The sequence below is a fragment of the Pogoniulus pusillus genome, chromosome Z, assembly GCF_015220805.1.
Source record: "Pogoniulus pusillus isolate bPogPus1 chromosome Z, bPogPus1.pri, whole genome shotgun sequence".
NCBI classification, from domain to species: Eukaryota; Metazoa; Chordata; class Aves; order Piciformes; family Lybiidae; genus Pogoniulus; species Pogoniulus pusillus.
In genome coordinates, this window is record NC_087309.1 from 52,770,694 (window position 1) to 52,793,529 (window position 22,836).

The 22,836-nt window shown below is 42.1% G+C and overlaps 1 protein-coding gene across 1 annotated transcript in view; it reads right to left on the reverse strand.

Moving 5' to 3' along the window:
* Positions 1–6,546, reverse strand: part of FCHO2 (FCH and mu domain containing endocytic adaptor 2) — a 104,336-nt gene extending 97,790 nt beyond the window's left edge. Inside the window, exon 1 of the mRNA XM_064140377.1 lies at positions 6,406–6,546. Within this exon, the coding sequence (XP_063996447.1) occupies positions 6,406–6,432 (27 nt within the window). The 5' untranslated portion in view covers positions 6,433–6,546. The remainder of the gene's footprint in view (positions 1–6,405) is intronic.
* Positions 6,547–22,836: the final 16,290 nt, after the last annotated feature.

Sequence of the window (22,836 nt, forward strand, 5' to 3'; positions counted from 1 at the left end):
AAGCCATGAGAGTTAAAGAGTCTGTACTGAGACCAAAGACAGAAATCTAAGCAGTGGCTGAGAGGAAAAGCAGTTAAATTTAGAAAAGCCAAGCATGCATCCTCTCACATGCACATATGCCATCCACACTGTTTATTTTTGTTTTTGTTGTTCTTTCTCAATCCTGTCCCTCCCCACAAACACTGTATAAAATTCTGTACGTGGAAGCTTCCTGTCCAAACAATTTTTCTTTATTGTTTTTACTTGCCCATTCCTGCTGACAACAATAATAGTTGGGACACTAAAAGCCCAGTACTTAAAAATAAATAAAGTACATAGCAGAGGGAACTGGCAAGACCTTCCACTTCTATGACAGACAGACAGCAAAAGTAGATGCAGATTCCTTTACAAGTTGCACCTTGGAGAAAGAGGAACCTCTCTTGTCACATATATCAGATCCTGTGCCACATACTTCCAGATCAGTTTGAAAGACTCAGTGTCATTTTGCAGGTAAAACACCACTTTGTTAAGGATGATACTGTCATTACTCAACAGAAAACAGCTGTACAACTGCACCTGAATCTACATTCAGGTACCATATAAGTGGTCTCCTTTCCATATAGGCCTTATTTAATTGCTTTAAAGATCATTACGAGTTTCCTCCTTCTTCCACAGAACAAAACTCTCCCTTCAGAAAATGGTGTTCCAGCTGACGTTTCCCATTTTACGCTGCTACAAGAGAGCTCTTTTGTGTGTATAATATAGATGTCCCCTGATCTCAAATCCTAAGAGGAAACATGATTTTGAGCACAAGTAAACACATAAATAAGTCTACAATGAAGTATTACTGACTAACAAACTAAATAAAATCATGGACTGCAAGGGCAAACAGTCCTTCCATTTCCCTTCATAAAGAACTAACTGCAATGACTTTCTCATGGAAATGAAAGTAACCCTGTCAGCAGATGTGAAGTCAGAATTCAGCATTTCCATGACTTGTGCATAACAGGAAACAGATTACAGGAACTCTGTTTTACTGAACTACTTAACAGACTTAGAATATTTTTAAGAATAAGTTTGTCACATACAAAGATGATTACCTTTGGCAAAGCAGTCAAAGATTTCCAGGCAAACCCAGTATTTATTTCCTACATGTTTAATCAAATTCTACAACTGCAAGTTCTGTCCACTTCGGACAAAAAATGTGCAACATTAACATCTATTTGTGTAAAAAGTTAATACTGTCTTTTTAAACATTGTGAATGTTTTTCTGTTATGGTGACTCCTGTAACTGGTCAGATACATACTACTAGTTTAGCTAGTGTGAGAATCAAGAGAAGAACAGCTGCAAATATTGTTTTCACAGCAAAACCAAGCATACGAGGCAGTAAAAGACATAAGCAGTTCTCAAATGCATTCTGATCAAACTTCAGAAGCTTGACACATGAAGTTCAGAACGTTTGTCTTTTTCTAAGTTCATCAAGTAAAAAAATATTTGACAATAAGTTAATTACTGTAGTTTCAAACTACGCTTTTAGAACATGCATTAGCAGTGGTTAAGCATACACAATCATTCTTTAAACCCTTTACACGTGACCACATCACCAAACTACTAAGAAACAGTTTAAGTCATAACCTGCCTAATCCCCTTTTTAGAACAGCCTACCAAACCCATAACTTATTCTGCAGGAAACAGGCACACAAACACTCAAAACTACAACACTTGGAAGTGGTACTCCCACCTTAATTACAGGATTTATTTTTAACTGTAACTCTAATGTATTTCAAATTGTCAATAAAACAAACAACCAAATAATGTCAAAACCGTGTCTCCAAACCCTAGCCAAACCTCTGGCAAACATAACACATCAATAAAATGCTACTAATATCCTCCACTTTGGTAGACAAATGTTAAATGCAAAATCCCAGAAAACAGTCAATGTGGGAAATTGAATCACTTTAGTTTTGGGGGTAAGAATAGAGAAATTTGTATCCTTTCCCTCCTGTTTTGGTCATGTCCAGAGAAGTGGTCCGACAGCTAATTTTACACTTAAATTACTGCTTATGCTCCTCTGTCAGATACAAATATGGGAAAGCCACGCCTTTGACCAGCAGAGTACACGTGCAAGAAGTCTAATAGAGATGCGCTATAACAGCATCAAAGTCTTTTTGGTATAAAAAAAATTGTTTCAAGAAAATTCCAGAGTTGCACAAATGTATCAAATAGCTATATAAAATCCATTAATCGGCAGTGCAGGTGCATAACTCTCTCATCCAAGACACAGTCCAGTATTTGCTGAAACTAAGTAAAACTGCTCAGCAACAACATGATTTGATTTAGGTAGCTTAAAAGATACCCTATTTTAACAATTTTAGTGCAGCAGTACAACACAGACTGAGTGTTCAATCCTGCAACTCTACAATGACTGTTTCAAATACTAATCAAAGTCAATCTTTCATGTAAACTTCAAAAGACATCACTCTTCATCCATTTGTGCTGTTGACTTCTTTTCAATCATTCACAAAGGAGTAACACTTTAAAGAAATAAAGCTATAGAAATTCTCCTAAGCCATTTTAGATGCCCTCAATAATATTGTTGTAATTTTCTTTCAACTACCACTCCTTATTGCAGTTTCATGTAAACAATGTGTGCATCATCCTTGTCAACTAGGCAGTTATGTAGGGGCCCTGTATGTATTAACGTACTCCTGTGATTAATATGATGTTACATTTTTGAAAGCTACCCATCAATAAATTTCAATTTCTCAGTGTCTGAAAGAGCTACAAAATGTGGCAGGCAGCAGTCACCTACTGTTTACACAAGCAACCTATCTTATTCAGTTCTGCAAGGTTTGAGAAGTTTGAACAGAAAAGCAATGTGGAAATTTCAACTAAAATAAAAATAATCTTCAGAGAAGCTCTATACATGAAGTAATGGAGGTATTTCCCTCTAGATCTAAATAACTGAAAATATTTTTTTGATAAAAAGATGGAAGGTTGCCAATTCATGCCAAAGACACACATGCACAGGGAGGAAACACAGCACAGACTGCACAACAACCCTCTCCAACTGCACATGCAACTGTATGCCAAGCAGAAGTGCAGAACTGTTTAAACATATGAATGGAACTCCAGATGGAAGTATGACAAGTCTCAGTGTTACTCATATTAAATATGATTGACAATGGACTAACTGCTTATATGTTTAAAAGTTCTTAAAAAGAAAGGAATCCTACTCCTAGCCATTCTCAAAAGTGATAGGTAAGACAAACAATTAAAAAGATGAAAAAAAAGGAAGCCATCAAAGCCAACTGAGACACATTTTAACATCTCAGAACTTCCAGAGTTAACAAACATAGCATTTGAGATCGAGTTCAGCTATATATATATCTTCCAACATTTAAATCAATTTAATTTAAAATCACCAATATATTAACACTTAGTGCCTTAAAAGTAGCTTTAACTTGACGTAGTTCAATAGACTTACAATCAACCAAAGTATCATTTGCACCAATTTAAGTACAGTGCCTAAGCTTATGGAATACTCCGTAAGCAGCATTAAGAAAACAGTAAGGGAATTGCAAAGAATGCTTTTTATCCTACCCTATCAGTATAGATGTACTCTAAGTGACCAAACGTAGCTATGTATAATGGAAATAACTTTGAAAGTGTTGCCTTTAAATTATATCATTGTTTTGATGCAGCAGCAAGCACCCAGTGTTTTATGACAACACCCTAATTAGGAGTTGAGAATGTTTGGTCATGCAACTCGAATGCCTAAAACTTAGTCATGAGAATCACAGCCATTTATAGCCTGTACTACTGGCCATAATTTTTGATACCACAAAAAAGTAACTGTATCCTGACGGCTTTGAAAGCTCCTGCCTTAGAATGCTGTGCTCTATCAGCAGACCTCTACTTTTTCAAATTACAATATTTTTTTTTCCAAACGACAGTACAGGTCTCTGTATTTCAACTTTACACACAGTCTTGAGCTCTTGGAAGTGGTGGAGAGATGGCAAGCCTATATAACATCCCTTCTTCTTAAATTCTCTTAAGAACAACAACAAAGTAAACAAAAAATAGCAACTATTCAAACACTTTTAAAAGCACTACAAGATTAAAGTCTCACGATAAGCATTGAGACTATTACAATAAAGAAGCTGGGATTTGTTTACACTAGCATTTTTAGGAAGTCCTTAAAAGACAGCAGCCTAAGTAGTGCGTAACAAACTGATACACATTCACATATATGCAACTTCCTTTTCCCGAAAAAATCAAGTTTCTGCCATCTTTTTCTACCAGTTACAGCAAACTGCCAGATCATGAGAGAGCACCCTATAGCTCAAGATCTAGACTTCCATTTTCAATGAACTGCAAACTGTATGTCAAATTATTCTTATGTTTTGGATTAATTTTCACATCACTACTTTAGAAGACGTAACTGTGCCATTCCATGTGTAATGAAAAATATTTAGTCTGATGTTGCTTAGAAAGACAAAGCAATTCTTCCAGAGTTCTACACAACACCACTTCTCTTTCTCCTTATGGATTTCTCTTCATTATTTTAAGTCACTACACATCTGGTGCATTTTAACAGCAAGATGCTAACCTTTATCTTAACTTTCTCACCACAATTCAAAACACAGACATTGTATGTACCCCAGGTCTTCCAAAGCACTGCAGCAGCAGTTCTAAACAATAACCTGCTCTAAAAAGGCAGTCGAAATAGAGAAGCCTAAAAATTCAAAATGCACAAACCTCATAATTTTTGCTTGATTCTGTGTATGTATTTCTACTCAATACTGACCTTAAAACTTGAAAGACATTTACATACAACAGCAAAGGTGCAGTCCCTATTTTTTCATTTTACTTCTACATGAAATAAAACCCTGTCCGTGGTATTACAAAGGTTTGTCAAAGTTTCGCAACTTCAAGACCCTGTCTTTGCGATCACTGCAAAGACAAGCAGAAATATACTTGTCCTACACTGAGTCCTATTGGAGGTAGGGAAGAAACCTGCCTTTTGCCACTGCCTTCACCAAGTTAACAAAATTATTGACTTACAATCGATTAGACAAAGAGTGAAATTAACATAACACAGTTAAATTGAGAAGTGTTTAAGTTCAGCTGAGATAGCTGAATATAAAGCTTCTACGCTGCTTTAATCCTAGAAGACAGCAACTTTTCCAATGATAATGTGACTTGTTGTTTTTTTTTAAATGTCCACGTATCATATTAATCTCCCACAATGAGATTTTAAATTGAGTAGATACGTATGCTGAGAGCAAAACTAGTATCTTGTTCCACTACCTTTGAGTGTTTTGTTGAAAATGAAACAATACTGCAAACAAAACACGTAAACTAGCTTGAGCTATGTTTCTTCTCAAGAACGACATACCACATTCCATGGATTTGTGAAATTAGTTTTCCCTAAACATTAAGGAAAGCTGTTGCTTACAAAGAAAAAGCAGACATCTACAACACAGTTTCTTTTTCCTTTTTTTTTTCCCCGTTTCACCCTTGACAAATAGCCAATTTTATATCTCACTTAGGAGTTGGTAGAGATGCACGGTAAAATCAAACGTGCAAAGACCTAGCAACCATTGGAAATTTCCTGCTGATTACAAAAAACGCTTTCAAATTTCAGACCAACTGCAGTCACAATGAAAACAAGCTTCATTCCCTGTGAAGCTTCACAATAATCTAAATTAATCTTTTAGGGTTTTTTCCTTTTATGTATCTACACATTTAAAGACATATATCTCTGCAAGAGCATGACTGATAAGTTATGGTCCTAAAACAGGCTGGAAAGCCTGCTGTTTCCCTAGCTGGCAGCTGTTCCAGCTGTACCTTCTGACATGCAGACAGAGACAAGCTATCGGTACAAAAGCACAGAGCTCCGAGGCGCAGCTTTGCGTTTGCGTGATGCAACTGTTAAGTTGTACGGTCAGGGCTATTTCCCCGAAGAACTGCATTGTTTGGGAGGCTTAACGAAGGGGGATCGGACCGCAGCCCAGCCCACAGCCACGCACCACGGTGCCTGCGAGAGCCAGACCCCCGAGCAACCGGGTCTTCCGTTCTCGTCTGCGCACCGCCCAACCGACCCCTAAGAGCGGCGTAGGGGCCCGGGCAGGGTCTGGAGATCCCCTCACTCCACTGCGAGTTGCCCCGGAAAGGACAGCGGCGGCGCAAGCAGGTACAACGCTTCGCCCACGGCCCAGCTCGGCCAAATCGAGCCGCGGTGGACACAGTGGGTGGCGGCCGCCTTCCGTGCCGCGCCCCCCGCGGCAAGGCCCCGGCCCAGTCCCGCGGGTGGCATGAGAGCCGAGCCTGCTCCCGCAGAGGGGACCCCTGCCTCACCCCGTCGTACCCTGCCCGTTCCACCCGCAGCACGGCGGAACTCGACCGGCTTGCTTCCCTACCCAGAAGTTCTCCACGAAGTACGCCATCACCACCTCGCCGCCGCCCTGGCCACCGGTGAGCCCGGCCCCGGCCGCCTCAGCTGCCGAGACGCGACGAAGGAAACGGGCGCCGCCGCGGCGCACCGCCCTTCCCGTGACGGTGCAACCCTCTCACCCCGCACAGCTACACGGGCCCCGGCCCCGCGCAGGCGCTCAGCTGCCGTTGGCCGCCAGGGCCGCTGCGCAGGCGCACAGCCCGCTGGAGGAGGGGAGGCTCTGAGAGTGGGGCTGGATGTGTTTGTGAGGGCGGTGTGGGTGCAGGGGTAATGGACTGTTCCACCATGGTCGCTTGTTTCCACCCGTTCGGGCAGATAGCCGCTACGGCCGCAGGTGGGCAGAGCACGGCGCTTCCACCGCACCACGGGCATGCCTCCGAACCGCGGCGAGGTGCGGGGTGGCCATCTCGTGAACGGAGAAACCTCCCTCTGTAGAAAAGCGAAAGCAGCTGCGGAGGGCAGGCGCGGAAATCTGCAGCAGCCCCCCGCCCAAACGTGTTCAGCGTTGCGATGCATGGAGGGGAAGAGATCGGAAGCTGTTTTAAGTGGCTTCGCAGCCGAGAATCGATCCAGCCGAATAGGGCAAGAGGTAGTTACAGTGCTCCGAAAAGCTGAGCTTTTCTTTTAAAGCTAAAGAGTCTGGAGAAACTGTTTACTTCAAATCTTCGTCATCTTTACTGCAGATCAGTTTAGTTACCAGACTTGTCCATTTACTTGAGGTAGATGACTATAGTCAGCAGAGGCGAGGTGACTGCTGAACCAGAGCCGAGAGTCACTCGAGTGCCTTCTGTTGCCAGCCTTTACCCGGACTGCAGGTTCATATATTCTTAATATTCGTACATTCCTTACGGCAGAATGAGAACCACTGGGCTCTTTCTGGGACCTCAAAAAATTCCCGTTCTATCTCTGTGCCTGGAACAATTTATTACCCAAGACAGGAGTTAGTTTAGTTTGTGGTTTTATTTCTTTGTCAACAACAAAAAAAGAGGAAGTCTAAGTGGTGATCTAAAGGGCTGCAGCTCATTGTCCTGTGCAAACACATAGTTTTGTTGTCCTGTGCAAACACACGGGAGATGATTTATCCAAACTTTATCTGTGGTCTTGCTAGCACAAAGCTTTAGCCAAGATACAAAAAGGGAGAAGCTGGGTGTTCAAGGTCTTTCCTCCTTCATGGAAACCCTCTCACCTCTCTTTTGAAGCAATGTGGTCTGCCTCTGTTACCAAAGCAGCATGCACTTACAGGGTTAAGCTGTTCTTTTAGATGACATATTGGGACAACCAAGAAAGGGACTTATAATCAGGATGTCTTTGAGAGTTGAAACACCCTAGTCAAGCATATAAACATGCTACTGAATAACATAGTGAGCTTCTGGCTTCAGAATAGTGTCCCAGACTAAACTACCCATTATAACGTTAAAATACACATCTCCTAGCTAGAAGCCCGCTGCCTGAAATAAACCACTCGCTCTGTAAGTATGTGCAGTGGAGTTAAGCTGAACCTTTAATGCGTAGTGAGTATGAGACTAAGCAATGGATAATCAGTAGGTGTTGACATGAGGCATAGCTTATACATTTCACTGTGTAAATACCTGCTGCATATTTCAACTGGTGTGCTAGCTTTGTGGAAATACCCACACCCAAGCACCCAAACTTGTGCAGCTGTGTAATAAACCAACGTGGGTTTTCTAAACTATTACTTGGTTTGGAGAGTTCTCTTAGTTAAAATTTTCAGTAACACCTCCACCCTTACACTGACATCCTTTGGCCCAAAGGATAGTAAAGTAAGGCACAGAGAAGAACACCCAAGTCATCCCTAAGAGCCTGATGAATTCACCATTTTATGTCAAATTCACACTGATTGAAGACTTCCATAGCAACCTGCAATTAGGGAAAATGTAGCAGACAAGTTTACAGAGCTGTAGAATTTCACTAGGAAAAAACAAAACAAAACCAAAACAAACACTAGTCAGACAAGCAAGACAAATCTGTATTACTCTTATCCACACAAGCCAGTATGATTCGTTCTGCATTACAAAATTTCAACTAGTTTTACCAAAGGTACTTTCACAGGAAAAGAACAATATAATTCTGAACTGGTATTTTGGTCATGGGTAACTGACTGTAACTTTAGTCCAGCACTTCCTGTAGCTTCATGGGAAGTTTAGAAGGTCCTTTCTAGCAACGTTCTCCCAAAGATTCAGTATATGCAAAGCTTGAAAATTTGCCAATGCCAAGACAGAGAAACTTCTGGACCCCCTGTTTCTTTAGGAGCACTGAGATGGGTCAGATTTGGATCTCTCTCTTTTGATAATAGTAATTAAGCAGACATACCATGATTCTAAACAGTGGCAACTTGCTATGGGACTACATATAAGGAAAATTACTTTATGCATTTGCTTACTGTATGTAAGACGCAGTCTGCATTATGATCTGAGGAAAGATGTGAACATAGTGCTCTTTTTCAGTGTTCATTGCTGTCTGTGAGGATGTATATATTATGCGGTGATGGAAGGAGAGTCAAGTTCACGTCCACATTTTGAAGCTGTATCGTAATTCCTTATCTACTGCTACACCTAGACATGAAGGCTACACCTAGACATGAAGCAACTGCTTAGTTTTGCAGCAGTTGACTATCACACAAATACCAACCCCATCCTGAGGTTTCCAGCACCAGCTTTCCACAAAAGTTCAAATGAAATGCAAAATCTTTGACCTGTACTTGAAGGTATCCTGTAGGATAGGTACAGTTATATAGAAAGCCACTTTGATAGGGGTGATGGTCAGGATCAATAGTTACATTCTTATGGCACACTGGAACTCCTCACAATAAAATTAATTTCTGAAGACTGAACTTTCTCTTGAACTCCACATACTGTCATAAAAATAGCTCTATCAGCAGCAGTGGGCTTTTCTTAAACTTCACCACCCTACATGCTACCTGACAATCTCATCACTTACCAAGGACAGTCCTATAATGCAGGCTTCTTCTTTGAGATTAGCCTGGATAAGAAAATCCTACATTACCAGTTACCTTGCTTTATGTGCTGCTGGATATTAGTCAGCATGACTGAAAAATCAGTTCACATACTGTGCCAGTGTCATGGCACCATCTAGTTGGTGTTTCTGTATTTTTTCAGTTGTGGTTCTTGGGTGGTACCCAGCAGCAGGTACTATATATCGGCACTCAATATTTTGCCTTTCATTTAATATTCAGTGTAAAAAAGTATATGGAGTTGTGACAGGGAGGTGATTTTTTTTTTTTTTTTTTGTGCTGTGTTGACTGTATTTTATTCCTTGGTCAATATTCAGCCAGTTTATCAGTGCCATTGTAGAAAATGGCAGATTCTGAGCTACATTCACATGAGATCCTGAGGTTCAGAGATGAGACCAGCTAAACACAGTACTTAAAGGCAGAGATTGATAGTCATATTAAAAACAAATTGATAGACATCCCATTGGAATGGGCTGCCCAGGGAGGTGGTGGAGGCACCGTCCCTGGAGGTCTTCAATAAAAGACTGGATGAGGCACTTAGTGCCATGGTCTAGTTGACTGGATAGGGCTGGGTGCTAGGTTGGACTGGATGATCTTGGAGGTCTCTTCCAACCTGGTTGATTCTATGATTCTATGACACATTAGGAAAGGAACAGAAAGCCTCATCCAGTGTGTAAACTTGCATGTGTGAGCACCTGTGCCATGAATGCACAGTGCTGGTATTCTTTATCTTCATAGAATCATAGGATGGCTTAGGTTGGAAAGGGTCCTTAGAGATCATCTGCTCCAATTCCCCTGCCATGGGCAGGGATGATGCGTCTTAACTAGACTTGGCTATTCAAGGCCTCATCCAAACTGCCTTGAACACCCTCCAGGAGGAGGCATCTCGATCTCCCTGGACAACCTATTCCAGTTTCACTACCCTCATGCTGAAGAAAACTTCTTCCTAAAATCCGGTCTAAACCTACTCACCCTCAGTTTAAAACCACTATGCCTTGTCCTATTGCTAGACATTCTTATGAAAAACCCCTCTCCAGCCTTTCTGTAGGATCTCTTCACGTAGTGGAAGTTAACTTCTGGAGTGTTATATTCTCTTCTCCAGCCTAAACAATCCCTATCCTCATGGCAGAGGTGTTCCAGCCCTTGCATCATCTTTGTGGCTCTCCTCTGGACTCACTCCAATGACTCTGTGTCCTCCTTACAACAGGGACACCAGAACTGGATGCTGTATTTCAGGTGGGGGCCTCATGAGACCAGAATAAAGGGCAAGAATCACCTCTCTTAATCTGCTAAACACACCATTTTGATGCAGCCTAGCATACAATTTGCCTTCTGGGCTGCCAGCTCATGCTGAGTTTCTCATCAATCAACACCCCCAAGTCTCTTTCTTCAGAGCTACTCTCTATCCAGTCTACACCTAGCCTTTATTTGTGCCTGGAATTGGTCTGACCCAGATGCAGGACCTTCCACTTAGACTTGTGGCACTGGCCCACTTCTCAAACCTGTTAAGATCCCTCCTGGCTGTCATCCCTCCCTTCAAATGAATCCACTGCACCTCACTGCTTGGTGTTGTTGGCAAACAATACTACTGAGGGTGCACTCAAGGCCACTGTTCCTGTCTCTGACAAAGATGTTAAACAGCAATGGACCTGGCAGAGGTCCCTGAAGAACTGCATTTGTCAGTGGTCTCCACCTGGACATCCAGGCATTGATCACAACTCTTTGAGTCTGTCCATCTAGCCGATTCCTTATCCACTGAGTGTTCCATCAATCAAATCCATGTCTCTCCATCTTAAGAGAGATGGATGTCGTGTAGGACAGTGTCAAGTGCAGGTAGATGTTGTCACTGCTCTTCCCATATCTACTGCAGCTGTAACTCTGTTGTAGAAAGCCACTAGATTAATCAGGCATGATATTTACCTTAAAAGTACAACATGGGACCCCCTCATTCCCCAGTAAAAAAATGCAACAACACAAGCAAACACACACACACCCCTCAGAAGACTGACAGAAAAAGCGATGCAAAGAATCCAAGATAAGGGAATGAATTTCCACCAAGTACACTACAATTCTTCAGTCTGGAAGAGAGATAATTGAGAAAGACTCTGATATGAAGAACTCATGGGTAAGAATAGAGTAGACAAGATAAACATGAAAAATGTCTTAAAGGACAAGCAGGTAATTTAGTCAAGCTAGAAGGAATGGGAAGCTGGACAAAGTTTCTACATTTCTGTAGATGAATACATAATGGATCACCAAATACAAGGACAGTATCACTTATTCTGGAAGTCTCTGATCTGCAAGTTAGTGAAACCTGTAAGAGTACTTCTCAGTAGTGTCATTTGTAGTGCTTTCATTCTTATCCTCTTCCTTAGATATTAGGTGCCAGGGTATATTGCAGTTACATTGTATGGTTATAATCCTAATTTTAGGAAATAAAATAAGCCATTTGGCTTTAATGTAGCTTGCATATGTATGAAAAGAAGTATTTACCCCTCTCAAAAAAGTATTCCAAATTCTACTCTTTGCTCTCTACATCTTAGGTTACCCTTTTGATTTCCAATTTCCACTTGCATCAGTCAGTTCCTTTAAAAGGTGTAGAGCATCTGAGATGTGGCATTACAAAAATCACAGAATCACTATGGTTGGAAAAGACCTTTAAGGCCATTATCTAACTCTACCAGGGCCTATACTACACCATATCCTTAAGAACCATTTCTAGATCACTTTTAAATACATCCAGAGATGTCAGTAGCACAACTTCCCTGGGCCGCATGTTCCAGTCTCTAATAAGCCTTTTGGTATACATTTTCCTAGTGTCTAACCTAAAGCTCCTTTGGCATAACTTGATGCCATTTCCTCTTCTCTCACTTGCGACTTGTGAAAAGAGGCCAATACTTGCCTCTCTAAAACCTTCTTTCAGGTGGTTGCAGAGAGCAATAAGGTCTCCCTTCAACCTCCTTTTCTTCAGACCAAACCACCCCAGCCTTAGCCACTTCTCATAAGACCGGTTCTCCAAATTCTTCACCATCTTCATTGCTCTCTCTGGGCAGCACTTTGATGTCTCTCTTATATTGCAGTGCCCCAAACTGGACACAGTACTCAAGGTGTGGCTTCATCAGTGCAGAATAGAAGAGGACACTCAACTCCTTAGTCCTGCTTGTGACAATTTTCCTGATCCAGGCCAGAACACTGTTGGCCTTGGCCACGCAGGCGACTGCTGGCTCACATTCAGCCAGCTGTTAGTCAACACCCCAGGTCTCTTTCTGTCAAGAAGCTTTCCAGCTACTCTGCCCCAAGCCTGTAGCACTGCATGGGGTTGTTGCAGTCCAAGAGCACCATTTGGTCTTGTTGAAGCCAGTATGATTGGCCTCAGCCCATCAATACACTACATACACTGTAGTGGTTTGGGTGTTCTCTGCCCCCTCACACTTTAGAAGTCACCCAGACTAGACTCAGCTGGCTCTGGAAATATGAATGAAGCTTATATTTACAGCTAGCACAATATACAAGCAGATATTTACAGTATATACAGTTATAGACAGAAATAGACAAGGTAAAAGGTAATACAGAAACACAACTCCCCTCCCTGAAACCTGAGTCCCCAAGAGGGGCTCTCAACTGCCCCTACACCTTCCCCCCCTACCCCTCTCAACCTTACCCCAGTCCCACGGAAGAATGGAGGTTTGGCCAGGGGGCTAGGAAGCAAAGTGGATTAGTCCAAAATGGAGGGTGAGGTCAGAGAGATGCAGCTCAGCCAGCAGCCCAAGTGAGGGTGATTATCTTTGGGTTTATTTCTTGTTCCCATACATCTCAGCAAGCCTATGAGCGAAGTAGACATCACCATTGTTTTCCTTTCACAGCCTGTAATCTAGTTCTTCTCACCAAAACGTTCTAGCCTGCTTCAAACTAGCACAATACACTAAGTTGTTCTTTGAAAGAGCTTGGCAAATATATCACCGAAGAATAGCTTATGTGGACTACAGACAATATGATTAAAAGCTAAAGATTGCATATTGTATTTTCATCCAAAAGTTAATTTGAAAATGGATTAGGATCTCTAGGTAACAACTGCATTCAATTATCAGTAAAAGGCTTGACACATGAAACTACAACTGAATGTGTAAATCCAAATAACGAACCCAAACAATTCACATTACGTTAATATAGTAACAGCCAAAGACCCAGTTGCTATTTAAAGCTCTGTGTAAGTTAAAAATAAGTAAAAAACTGATTCAGCAGAAAGAGATAATCTAATATTGTCATTCATTTTTAAAGAGTATCTGAAGAAAGGGATGGAGATGGACCTGTTTTACATAACAGGTTGGCATTTCGTGTGCCGGATTGAGGCTATGTCTTGAAAAAATGCAGTTTCTTTCTTTACTGTCCTTATTAGAAGAACTACACAAAGAATTTTTATAGGTAAACAAGAATTTATACTGCCAGCTGAAGTATGTTCTGAAGATTATGATCACCATAAGGAGATATAAAAAAACCTGTGGTGGAGAACAAAAGATGGGGGGAAAGAAGACAGAGTGAATTATTAGCTAAGTCCCTTTCAGGAGTTATTTAACTTTGGTAAGTACTATCAGGTTATCTTGTAGGGTTTAAAAAACACTGGATCATCTTGCAACCAAGCAATTGTAGCTGCAGACATTACCAAGAATTTCAATGGTTTGCTTATTTATGACCTACGCATCAGCTTTATGACTAGATATTTATTGCAGCCTTTTTGTACAAAAGGAGTAATGAATTCCCATAGACAGCAATTAAGCCTAGATAAGCTTAGGTGGAAAAACTGACTGGGAGAAAGAGACTATAAAGTTAACAACAAATACAGCTAACAAAGTAACTTATTCAAAGGGTACTGTGAGTTCTCCAACACAATCTTATGACAAGATGAGCCATTTTCTGGAATAAGTGTGTATGCACACATGAGACATCACTGCTGAGGTTATGGCCTGCACTACACTCCTGGGGAGCATGAACATTTCTAACGTGTTTTCTGACTTTTAGATGAACAACAATTATTCTGTACAGATTTATGGATAGCCACTGTGAGAAATGAACTGATGTTGGTTTGTTTTTCTTTTAACTTGGTGCAAAATCTCATCAAAGTTCTGTCAAAGCTAGCAATGACTGCTGAAGATTGACAGGGAGTTTTAATTACATTGTTTTCAACATCCATGGAATGATGTATTCCATTAGGCTGCATCATCTGACTCACTGAATGCTTAAATGCACACTTCCATTTATCTAGTCACCAAGCTTGATCGTATCCCATTCATTACTTCAATTACTTAAATTGTGAATCCAGCAACATTGTTTCACAGTGAGTCACTTGCTGCCAATACTCCACCTTTATTCTCTTCTGGTCTGCATCTGCCCAAAGCATGTTTCATCAAAATCAACCTTCAATCAAATGTAAGGATTAGAAAGTATTAATTCACATTAGGAATGAAAAACTTAAGTAGTTTAATGGTTGTGGATTCCATTTTGACTTCTAGTCAAACTTACCCCTGCATGAAAAATTCTAGGAGACCTAGAATCATAGAATCATAGAATCAACCAGGTTGGAAGAGACCTCCAAGATCATCCAGTCCAACCTATCACCCAGCCCTATCCAGTCAACTAGACCATGGCACTAAGTGCCTCAGCCAGGCTTTTCTTGAACACCTCCAGGAGCGGTGCCTCCACCACCTCCCTGGGCAGCCCATTCCAATGCCAATCACTCTCTCTGGGAAGAACTTCCTCCTAACATCCAGCCTATACTTCACCCAGCACAACTTGAGACTGGTACTTCTTACAGAAACACCATACTGAGCTTTTACCTCTATAGTCTATGTAAGATGGGGAAATAACATGATTAATGATTATGCTTTGGTGTTGCCAAGCATCCAAGCACCAAGCTGCCAAGCACCAAGCAGCCAGGTGGGGGTTGGCCTCTTCTTCCAGGCAAGGAGCCACAGAACAAGCAGACACAGTCTCAAGTTGTGCTGGGGGTGGTATAGGCTGGATGTTAGGAGGAAGTTCTTGCCATAGAGAGTGATTGGCATTGGAATGGGCTGCCCAGGGAGGTGGTGGAGGCACCGTCCCTGGAAGTGTTCAAGAAAAGCCTGAATGAGGCACTTAGTGCCATGGTCTAGTTGACTGGATACGACTGGGTGAACGGTTGGACTGGATGATCTTGGAGGTTTCTTCCAACCTGGTTGATTCTATGATTCTATGATTCATTCCATGGTTAGCTTAATTCATACTGTTGATGTGTCTACATTTGACATTGCACACGTTTAGGCACTTGCCTACAAATACATCGAAGAACTTGAAGCAACTTCTTATTTGCAGTCAATTAGTAAAAATAACCTAAATGAAAAAAAAAAAAAGACTGAATTAATGTATTTGAATTCAATGAGTGAAAAAAAAAAAAGTTATTCTCATTGCATAACTTCATTTTTACCAGTGTCCAATAGTACCTGCCACCCAAGCAGGATGTGCTCAGATCACAAAAATCTTTTGCATTCTGGTTATAGCATAGAATAGAAAAAAAAAGGTTAATTGGTGGTAGAAGGATTAGATACTAAATCAGTAAGATTCCATAGTACCTTAGGAAAGTATTCTTAGGAAAGAAATGTTGCTTGCATTCTTAATTAAACCACATACAGCTTATAATTATTACTGTACTAACAAAGATGAAATGCAGGTGCTTGGGAATGGTTAATGTGAGATAGCAAATTAAATAATTAAAAGAACACTAGTCTGGACAGATTTTTTAAGCTGTCTAGGTAAGAAGCAGCTACTTGGAATAATGTGAAATAGGAAAAAAAAAAATTGGTTATACCAGTACTTAAGGTTGCACTTTGAAAGGGTAGTATGAATGACATAGAGAATGGTTTGCATTTGGAGAGAAATCATGCTATGTGATAACAATTCTTACCACTGATTATTTACAACATCCATAGATATACATTAGTGCTTACTAATGTTAGCCACTGGTTTGAATGGAAGAAAGATGTGAACTTTATAGTGTCCTTATCACTTCCATTAAACTTTTAAATTCTTGGTGGTTCTGAAAATGTGCATGTTTGTAAATGATTAATGGAATACTTTCTTTGTCATTTAATTTATCTGTTCTTCAAAACTATTCCCTAAGCTAGAAAGAAAATGTGCCCTATTTCATAGAATCAGTCAGGGTTGGAAGGGACCACAAGGAGTCCAACTCCCCTGTCATGGGCAGGGATGCCCTACCTTAGACCAGGCTGGCCAGAGCCCCATCCAGCCTGGTCTTAAACACCTCCAGGCATGGGGCCTCAACCACCTCCCTGGGCAACCCATTCCAGGCTCTCACCACTCTCATGCTTAACAACTTCCTCCTCACGTCTAGTCTGAACGTGCCCATCTCCAGCTTTGCTCCATTCCCCCTAGTCCCCTTCAGATATGGGAAGGCCACGAAAAGGTCACTTCAAAGCCTCCTCTTCTCCAAACTGGGCAGCCCCAACTCTTTCAGTCTGTTCTCATAGCAGAGCTGCTCCAGCCCTCTGATCATCCCTGTGGCCCTTCTCTGAACACACTCCAGAGAAGGATGAGCCTGGAGTTCCCTGGCTCATCCTTCCTGCCCTTTTGGAAATGGGAGTTATGTTTCCCTTTTCCCAGTCAGTGGGGACTGCCCCAGACTGCCATGACTTTTGGAATATAACAGAGAGGGGCTTAGCAACCTCATCTGACAGCTCCCTCAGCACCTGTGGGTGTATCCCATCAGGTCTCATGGACTTGAACACTTTCATGTTCTTCAGGTGATTACTAACCTGATCTTCACTAATGATGGGCAGCTCTTCCAGTCCCTGCCATTATCTTCCATGGCTCTAGGAGTGTGGCTGGAAGCCTTTGCAGTGAAGACTGAGGTAAAAGTCAGGCCACACCTTGAATACTGTGTCCAGTTCTGGACCCCTCCATTCAAGAGAGATGTTGAGGTGCTGGAACGTGCCCAGAGAAGGGCAACGAAGCTGGTGAGAGGCCTGGAACACAAATCCTATGAGGAGAGGCTGAAGGAGCTGGGGTTGTTTAGCCTGGAGCAGAGGAGGCTCAGGGCTGACCTCATTGCTGTCTACAACTACCTGAAGGGAGGTTGTAGCCAGGTGGGGGTTGGTCTCTTCTTCCAGGCAACCATCAATAGAACAAGGGGACACAGCCTCAAGTTGTGCCAGGGGAGGTCTAGGCTGGATGTTAGGAGGAAGTTCGTCATAGAGAGAGTGATTGGCATTGGAATGGGCTGCCCAGGGAGGTGGTGGAGTCACCATCCCTGGAGGTGTTCAAGAAAGGACAGGATGAGGCACTTAGTGCCATGGGTTTAGTTGACTGGCTAGGGCCGGGTGAACGGTTGGACTGGATGATCTTGGAGGTCTCTTCCAACCTGGTTGATTCTGTGATTTCTATGAAAGAAGTCATTGAGAACCTCAGTCTTTTCCATGTCACTCATGACCATTTCACTTGTTTCCCTTCTGAGGGGGCCCACACCTTCCCTAGTCTTCATTTTACTACTAATATACCTGTAGATATTTTTGGTGTTCCCTTTGACCTCCCAGGCTAGATTCAGTTCAAACCCTGCCTTGGCTTTCCTAAGCAGATCTCTAGCTACTCGGGCAGCTTCCTTATATCCCCCTACCCCCTTCCGTCTGTCCTTTCTTCCACTTCTTGTAGACTTTCTTTTTGTGTGACAGTGTGTCCAGGAGCAACTTGCTCAAACGAGCAGGCCTCCTAGCATTCTTCCCTGCTTTCGTCTTTGTTGGTAGGCATTGCTCCTGGACACAGAGGAGGTGATCCTTGAATACTAACCAGTTGTCCTGGGCTCCTCTTCCCTCTAGAGCTTCGTCCCATGATGCTTTGGCCAGCAGATCCTTGAAGCGATCAAAGTCTGCACACCTAAAGTCTGGGGTCATAATCTTAGAATACATCCTTCTTGTCACCCTGGGGATCTTAAATTCAACTGCTTATGGTTGCTGCAGCCAAGGCTGTCCCTGAGCCTCACATCAGTCACCAGCCCTTCCCTGTTGGTGAGAACAAGGTCCAGCATAGCACCTTTTCTTGTTGGTTCCTCTACCATTTGGAACATCCTGGATTGCTGATGCCTTTCTGTGTTGTCCCTCCAGCAGATGTCAGGGCGGTTGAAATCCCCTATGAGGACCAGGGATTGTGACCTGGAAGCCACTTCTATTTCCCTGTGAAAAGGGGCTCATCTGTTTCGTTCTGCTGGTCAGGTGGCCTGTAGTAGACCCCTACAGTAACATCACCTGCCCTTATCTTCTCTTTAATTTTAACCCATACACTCTCAACCAGCTCAGCATCCTTCCCCAGGTGGAGCTCCACTGATTCTAACTGGTCACTGATATAGAGGGCAACAACTCCTCCTCTCCTTACCCAACTAGGCTTACTTTGAACGTGGTTTCAAAATGTTTATTTGAGCATGTACATTTCAGAATGTAAAATGTGTTAAGGGAGAAAAAAAGCAAACAACAAAATCCAAACACAAACAACAACAAAATCAAGGCCACCATGTAAGACAGCTCAAAACTTTTTTTTTTTTGTTTTGTTTGGTTAGGTTTTCATGTTCACTTGTTTGAGTTTTTTTAATATCTTATTCACTGTGTTTCAGTTTTCAAACTACAGGAACCTTCAGTTTCTATATCTGCAGGTACAGAATTCCATCAGAATGTGCCCTACGTGTAAGGGCATTTCTTGACAATAATTTCAAGATAAAGCCACTGCTGAATTCACATCACTTCTCATTTTGTACAGTACTTTATCAGAGAAGCAACATCCTATTTGTCATTTGTATTAAGCTGTGGAAGTGCAGGGAGAAAGAATGGAACGTTCTGAAATACTGATATGTTACAGTATTGCTGCGCTACTTACACATCCAAATTCACCTTTAGGCTGTAAACATAGGGGAAGACTTTAAGCTGTCTTTTATATTGAATTGAGAAAATTTATGACAATCCACTTAGCCAAAGGACAATAAGAAAAATAGGTAAAGCAGTCAGCATAACGGTTCAAAATGTTTTATTTCCATATTAAGGTTTGACAAAATAAAACAACAACCCAGCTTATACCTGAGGCTACCAAATACATCCCTGTGTTCACTTTGATGATTCAGATGGAAGTATGGCAAAACCAAAAAAATTGGTGTCTCAAAACCCCCATGAAAAACTACAATTCCAAAAGGAGTCCTTATATGCCATCAATTAGACATGTATTTGTTAATCTACCTGCAGCGTAGTTGCATCTCTTTTCCTTGAAAAGTGGACTCATAACTGGAAACAGCAGCATTTGAAGTCCTCCATTATTCAGATTAACATTTGGCTGTCTTTTGGGAAGTTGTGATGCTAGCCACTGCTCATTTTATGCAAAACAAGGGTAAATGCTTCTGAAAGAAGCACAGTTTACAGATGAATACTTTATTTAAGCAGTATGCTTCATTTTGAGTCATTTTGGGATAATGAAAGCTAGTGACATCTGTTTAACATACATAAATTTGATGCAAAATGCTCTGTCTTGTTTCTCCTTTAAATTCACAGAGACTCAAATAAATCTGGTAGAACCAATAACAATTTTATAGAGTGCCGTTCCCTCTTCCCCCTTCTTTCCCAAAAGAAGGGTTTAGATGTAGAAAGAGGAAAGGTAAGCACACCCAAATAAATAAATCCCACTCGATTTGGAAGTTGAACATGTTTAACAATTACTTAAAAAGGTATCTGAGGTAGGGAAGCTACAAAGGTATAGGGAAGGGAGAACAAATTGTGATGGTTTGGGGGTTACCCCGCCCCCCCACACTTTTGTATTTGCCCCAGCTAACTCAGATGGCCTCTGGGAATATAGATGAAGCAATTTATTTACAGCTAGCAGAATTTACAAGCAGCTATTTACAATATATACAATTATATACAATTATTATATAGAAATATACAAAGGATAAACAATACAAAAGCACAACTCCCCTCCCAGAAACCTGAGTCCCCAGGAGGGGCTCTCAAACCACCCCAACACCTCCCCCAGCCCCTCTCAACCTTACCCCAGTTCTCAGGAAGAAAAGAGGTGCAGCCAAGAGGTTAGGGAGCAAGGTTAGTGGGAGCAGGGTTAATGAGATGTGACCAGGTCTAAGGCAAAAGCAAGAGTGAGAGACAAAATGGAGAATGTTTACTTCTTCTTCCCAGAGTTCTCAGCAAGACTGTGAGAGAAGTTGACATCAATTGTTTTCATTTTACTGCCCGCTATCTAGTTCTTTCACCAAAACATTCTAGCTTGCTTCAAACTAGCACAATCCACCCCTTGTCTACTTCGCTCAGAGTATCGCTGAGAATTATCCAATCTAATCTAAACCAATATTTACACTAAAACAATATATACAAGTTCAGTTCACACTTCAATCAGATGTAGGTGATTCAAAAGCTCAGAACAGGGACTCCCAGGTGATGTTGGGTTCGTGCTCACGTACTGTAGATTCTATCGTAGATTCTCTCAGTGTTGGGCGCCGATGTTACCTAGAACAGAAAACTCCTAACAGCTTGAATTTAAACTCTCTCAGCTAAGGTTAGATTTCTCTGTGGAATACACTGGATTTCACCATTCTCCTGCATTACCCAGTAGGTGTGACCAGGACCTTCAGCAGAAACCACCCCTCGGACAGGTTTCCCTTCGCCCGAAGGAGAAAATACCCAAACAGTTTTCCCTAACAGATTCTTCTCACGTACAACAGGAACTTTATCATTGTCTACTGTTTGGACCAAATCTGATTGTGCAGGTCCTGCTCTGTTTACTGAACCTCTACTATTTACCAACCAGGTAGCTTGTGCTAAATGTTTGTCCCAGTTTTTCAGAGTTCCACCCCCCATGGCTTTCAGGGTGGTTTTCAGCAAACCTTTGTAGCGCTCAATCTTCCCTGAAGCTGGTGCATAGTAGGGTATATGGTAAATCCATTCAATACCATGCTCTTTGGCCCAGTTTTTCACAAGAGTGTTCTTGAAATGAGTGCCATTGTCTGACTCAATTCTCTCTGGAGTTCCATGGCTCCACATGATCTGTCTCTCCAAGCCAAGAATGGTGTTGCGTGCAGTAGCATGTGGAACTGGATAGGTTTCCAGCCATCTGGTGCTGGCCTCTACCATCGTTAGCACATACTGCTTGCCAGAATGAGATCGAGGTAAAGTGATGTAGTCAATCTGCCGGGCTTCACCATACTTGTACTTTGACCATCTCTCACCATACCATAAGGGTTTGATTCACTTAGCCTGCTTAATAGCAGCACAAATGTCACAGTCATGGATGACTTGGGTGATAGCGTCCATGGATAAGTCAATTGACCTATCGTGTGCCCATCGGTATGTTCCATCTCTGCCTTGATGTCCAGATGAGTCATGGGCCCACCGAGCTAGGAACAGTTCACCTCGGTGTTTCCAATTAAGGTCAAAATCAAGATCAGAGTTGGTATCAACTTGAGCAATCTTAGCAGCTTGGTCTGCCTGCTGATTGTGGTGATGTTCCTTAGTAGCTCTATTCTTAGGCATGTGTGCATTTACGTGCCGCACCTTCACTGGAGTTCTCTCCGACCGTTCATCAATGTCCTGCCATAGATCAGCACACCAAATAGGCTTTCCTTTCCTCTGCCAACCATTCTTCTTCCAGTCCTTTAGCCAACCCCATAGAGCATTGGCTACCATCCACGAGTCGGTGTAGAGGTAAAGGATAGGCCAATTCTCACGTTCAGCCACATCAAGAGCAAGTTGAACAGCTTTTACCTCAGCGAACTGACTGGATTCTCCTTCTCCATCTTTCGTTTCGGTAACTCTCCTGGTTGGACTCCAAACTGCTGACTTCCATATTCACTTGTTCCCAACAAGACGACAGGAACCATCTGTGAACAAAGCATAGTTCTTTTCCTGATCAGAGAGATCACCATAGGGAGGAGCTTCCTCAGCACGAGTTATTTTCTCCTCTGGAGGTTTGGAACAGTCTGTGCCATCCGGCCAGTTGGTGATCACCTCCACCAGACCAGGTCGGTCAAGATTACCCATTCGTGCTCGCTGGGTTATCAAAGCCATCCATTTAGACCAGGTTGCATCTGTGGCATGATGTGGTGATGAACCTTTGCCCTTGAACATCCAGTTAAGAACTGGCAGTCTAGGAGCTAAAAGCAATTGTGACTCAGTTCCAATCACTTCAGAAGCTGCTTTCACTCCTTCATAGGCTGCTAGAATCTCTTTCTCAGTTGCAGTGTAATTTGTCTCTGAACCTCTGTAACAACGTCCCCAGAAACCAAGAGGACGACCACGTGTCTCGTTTGGAGCTCTCTGCCAAAGACTCCAAGTTGGACCATTGTCACTGGCAGCCGTGTACAGAATGTTTTTAATGTCCGGA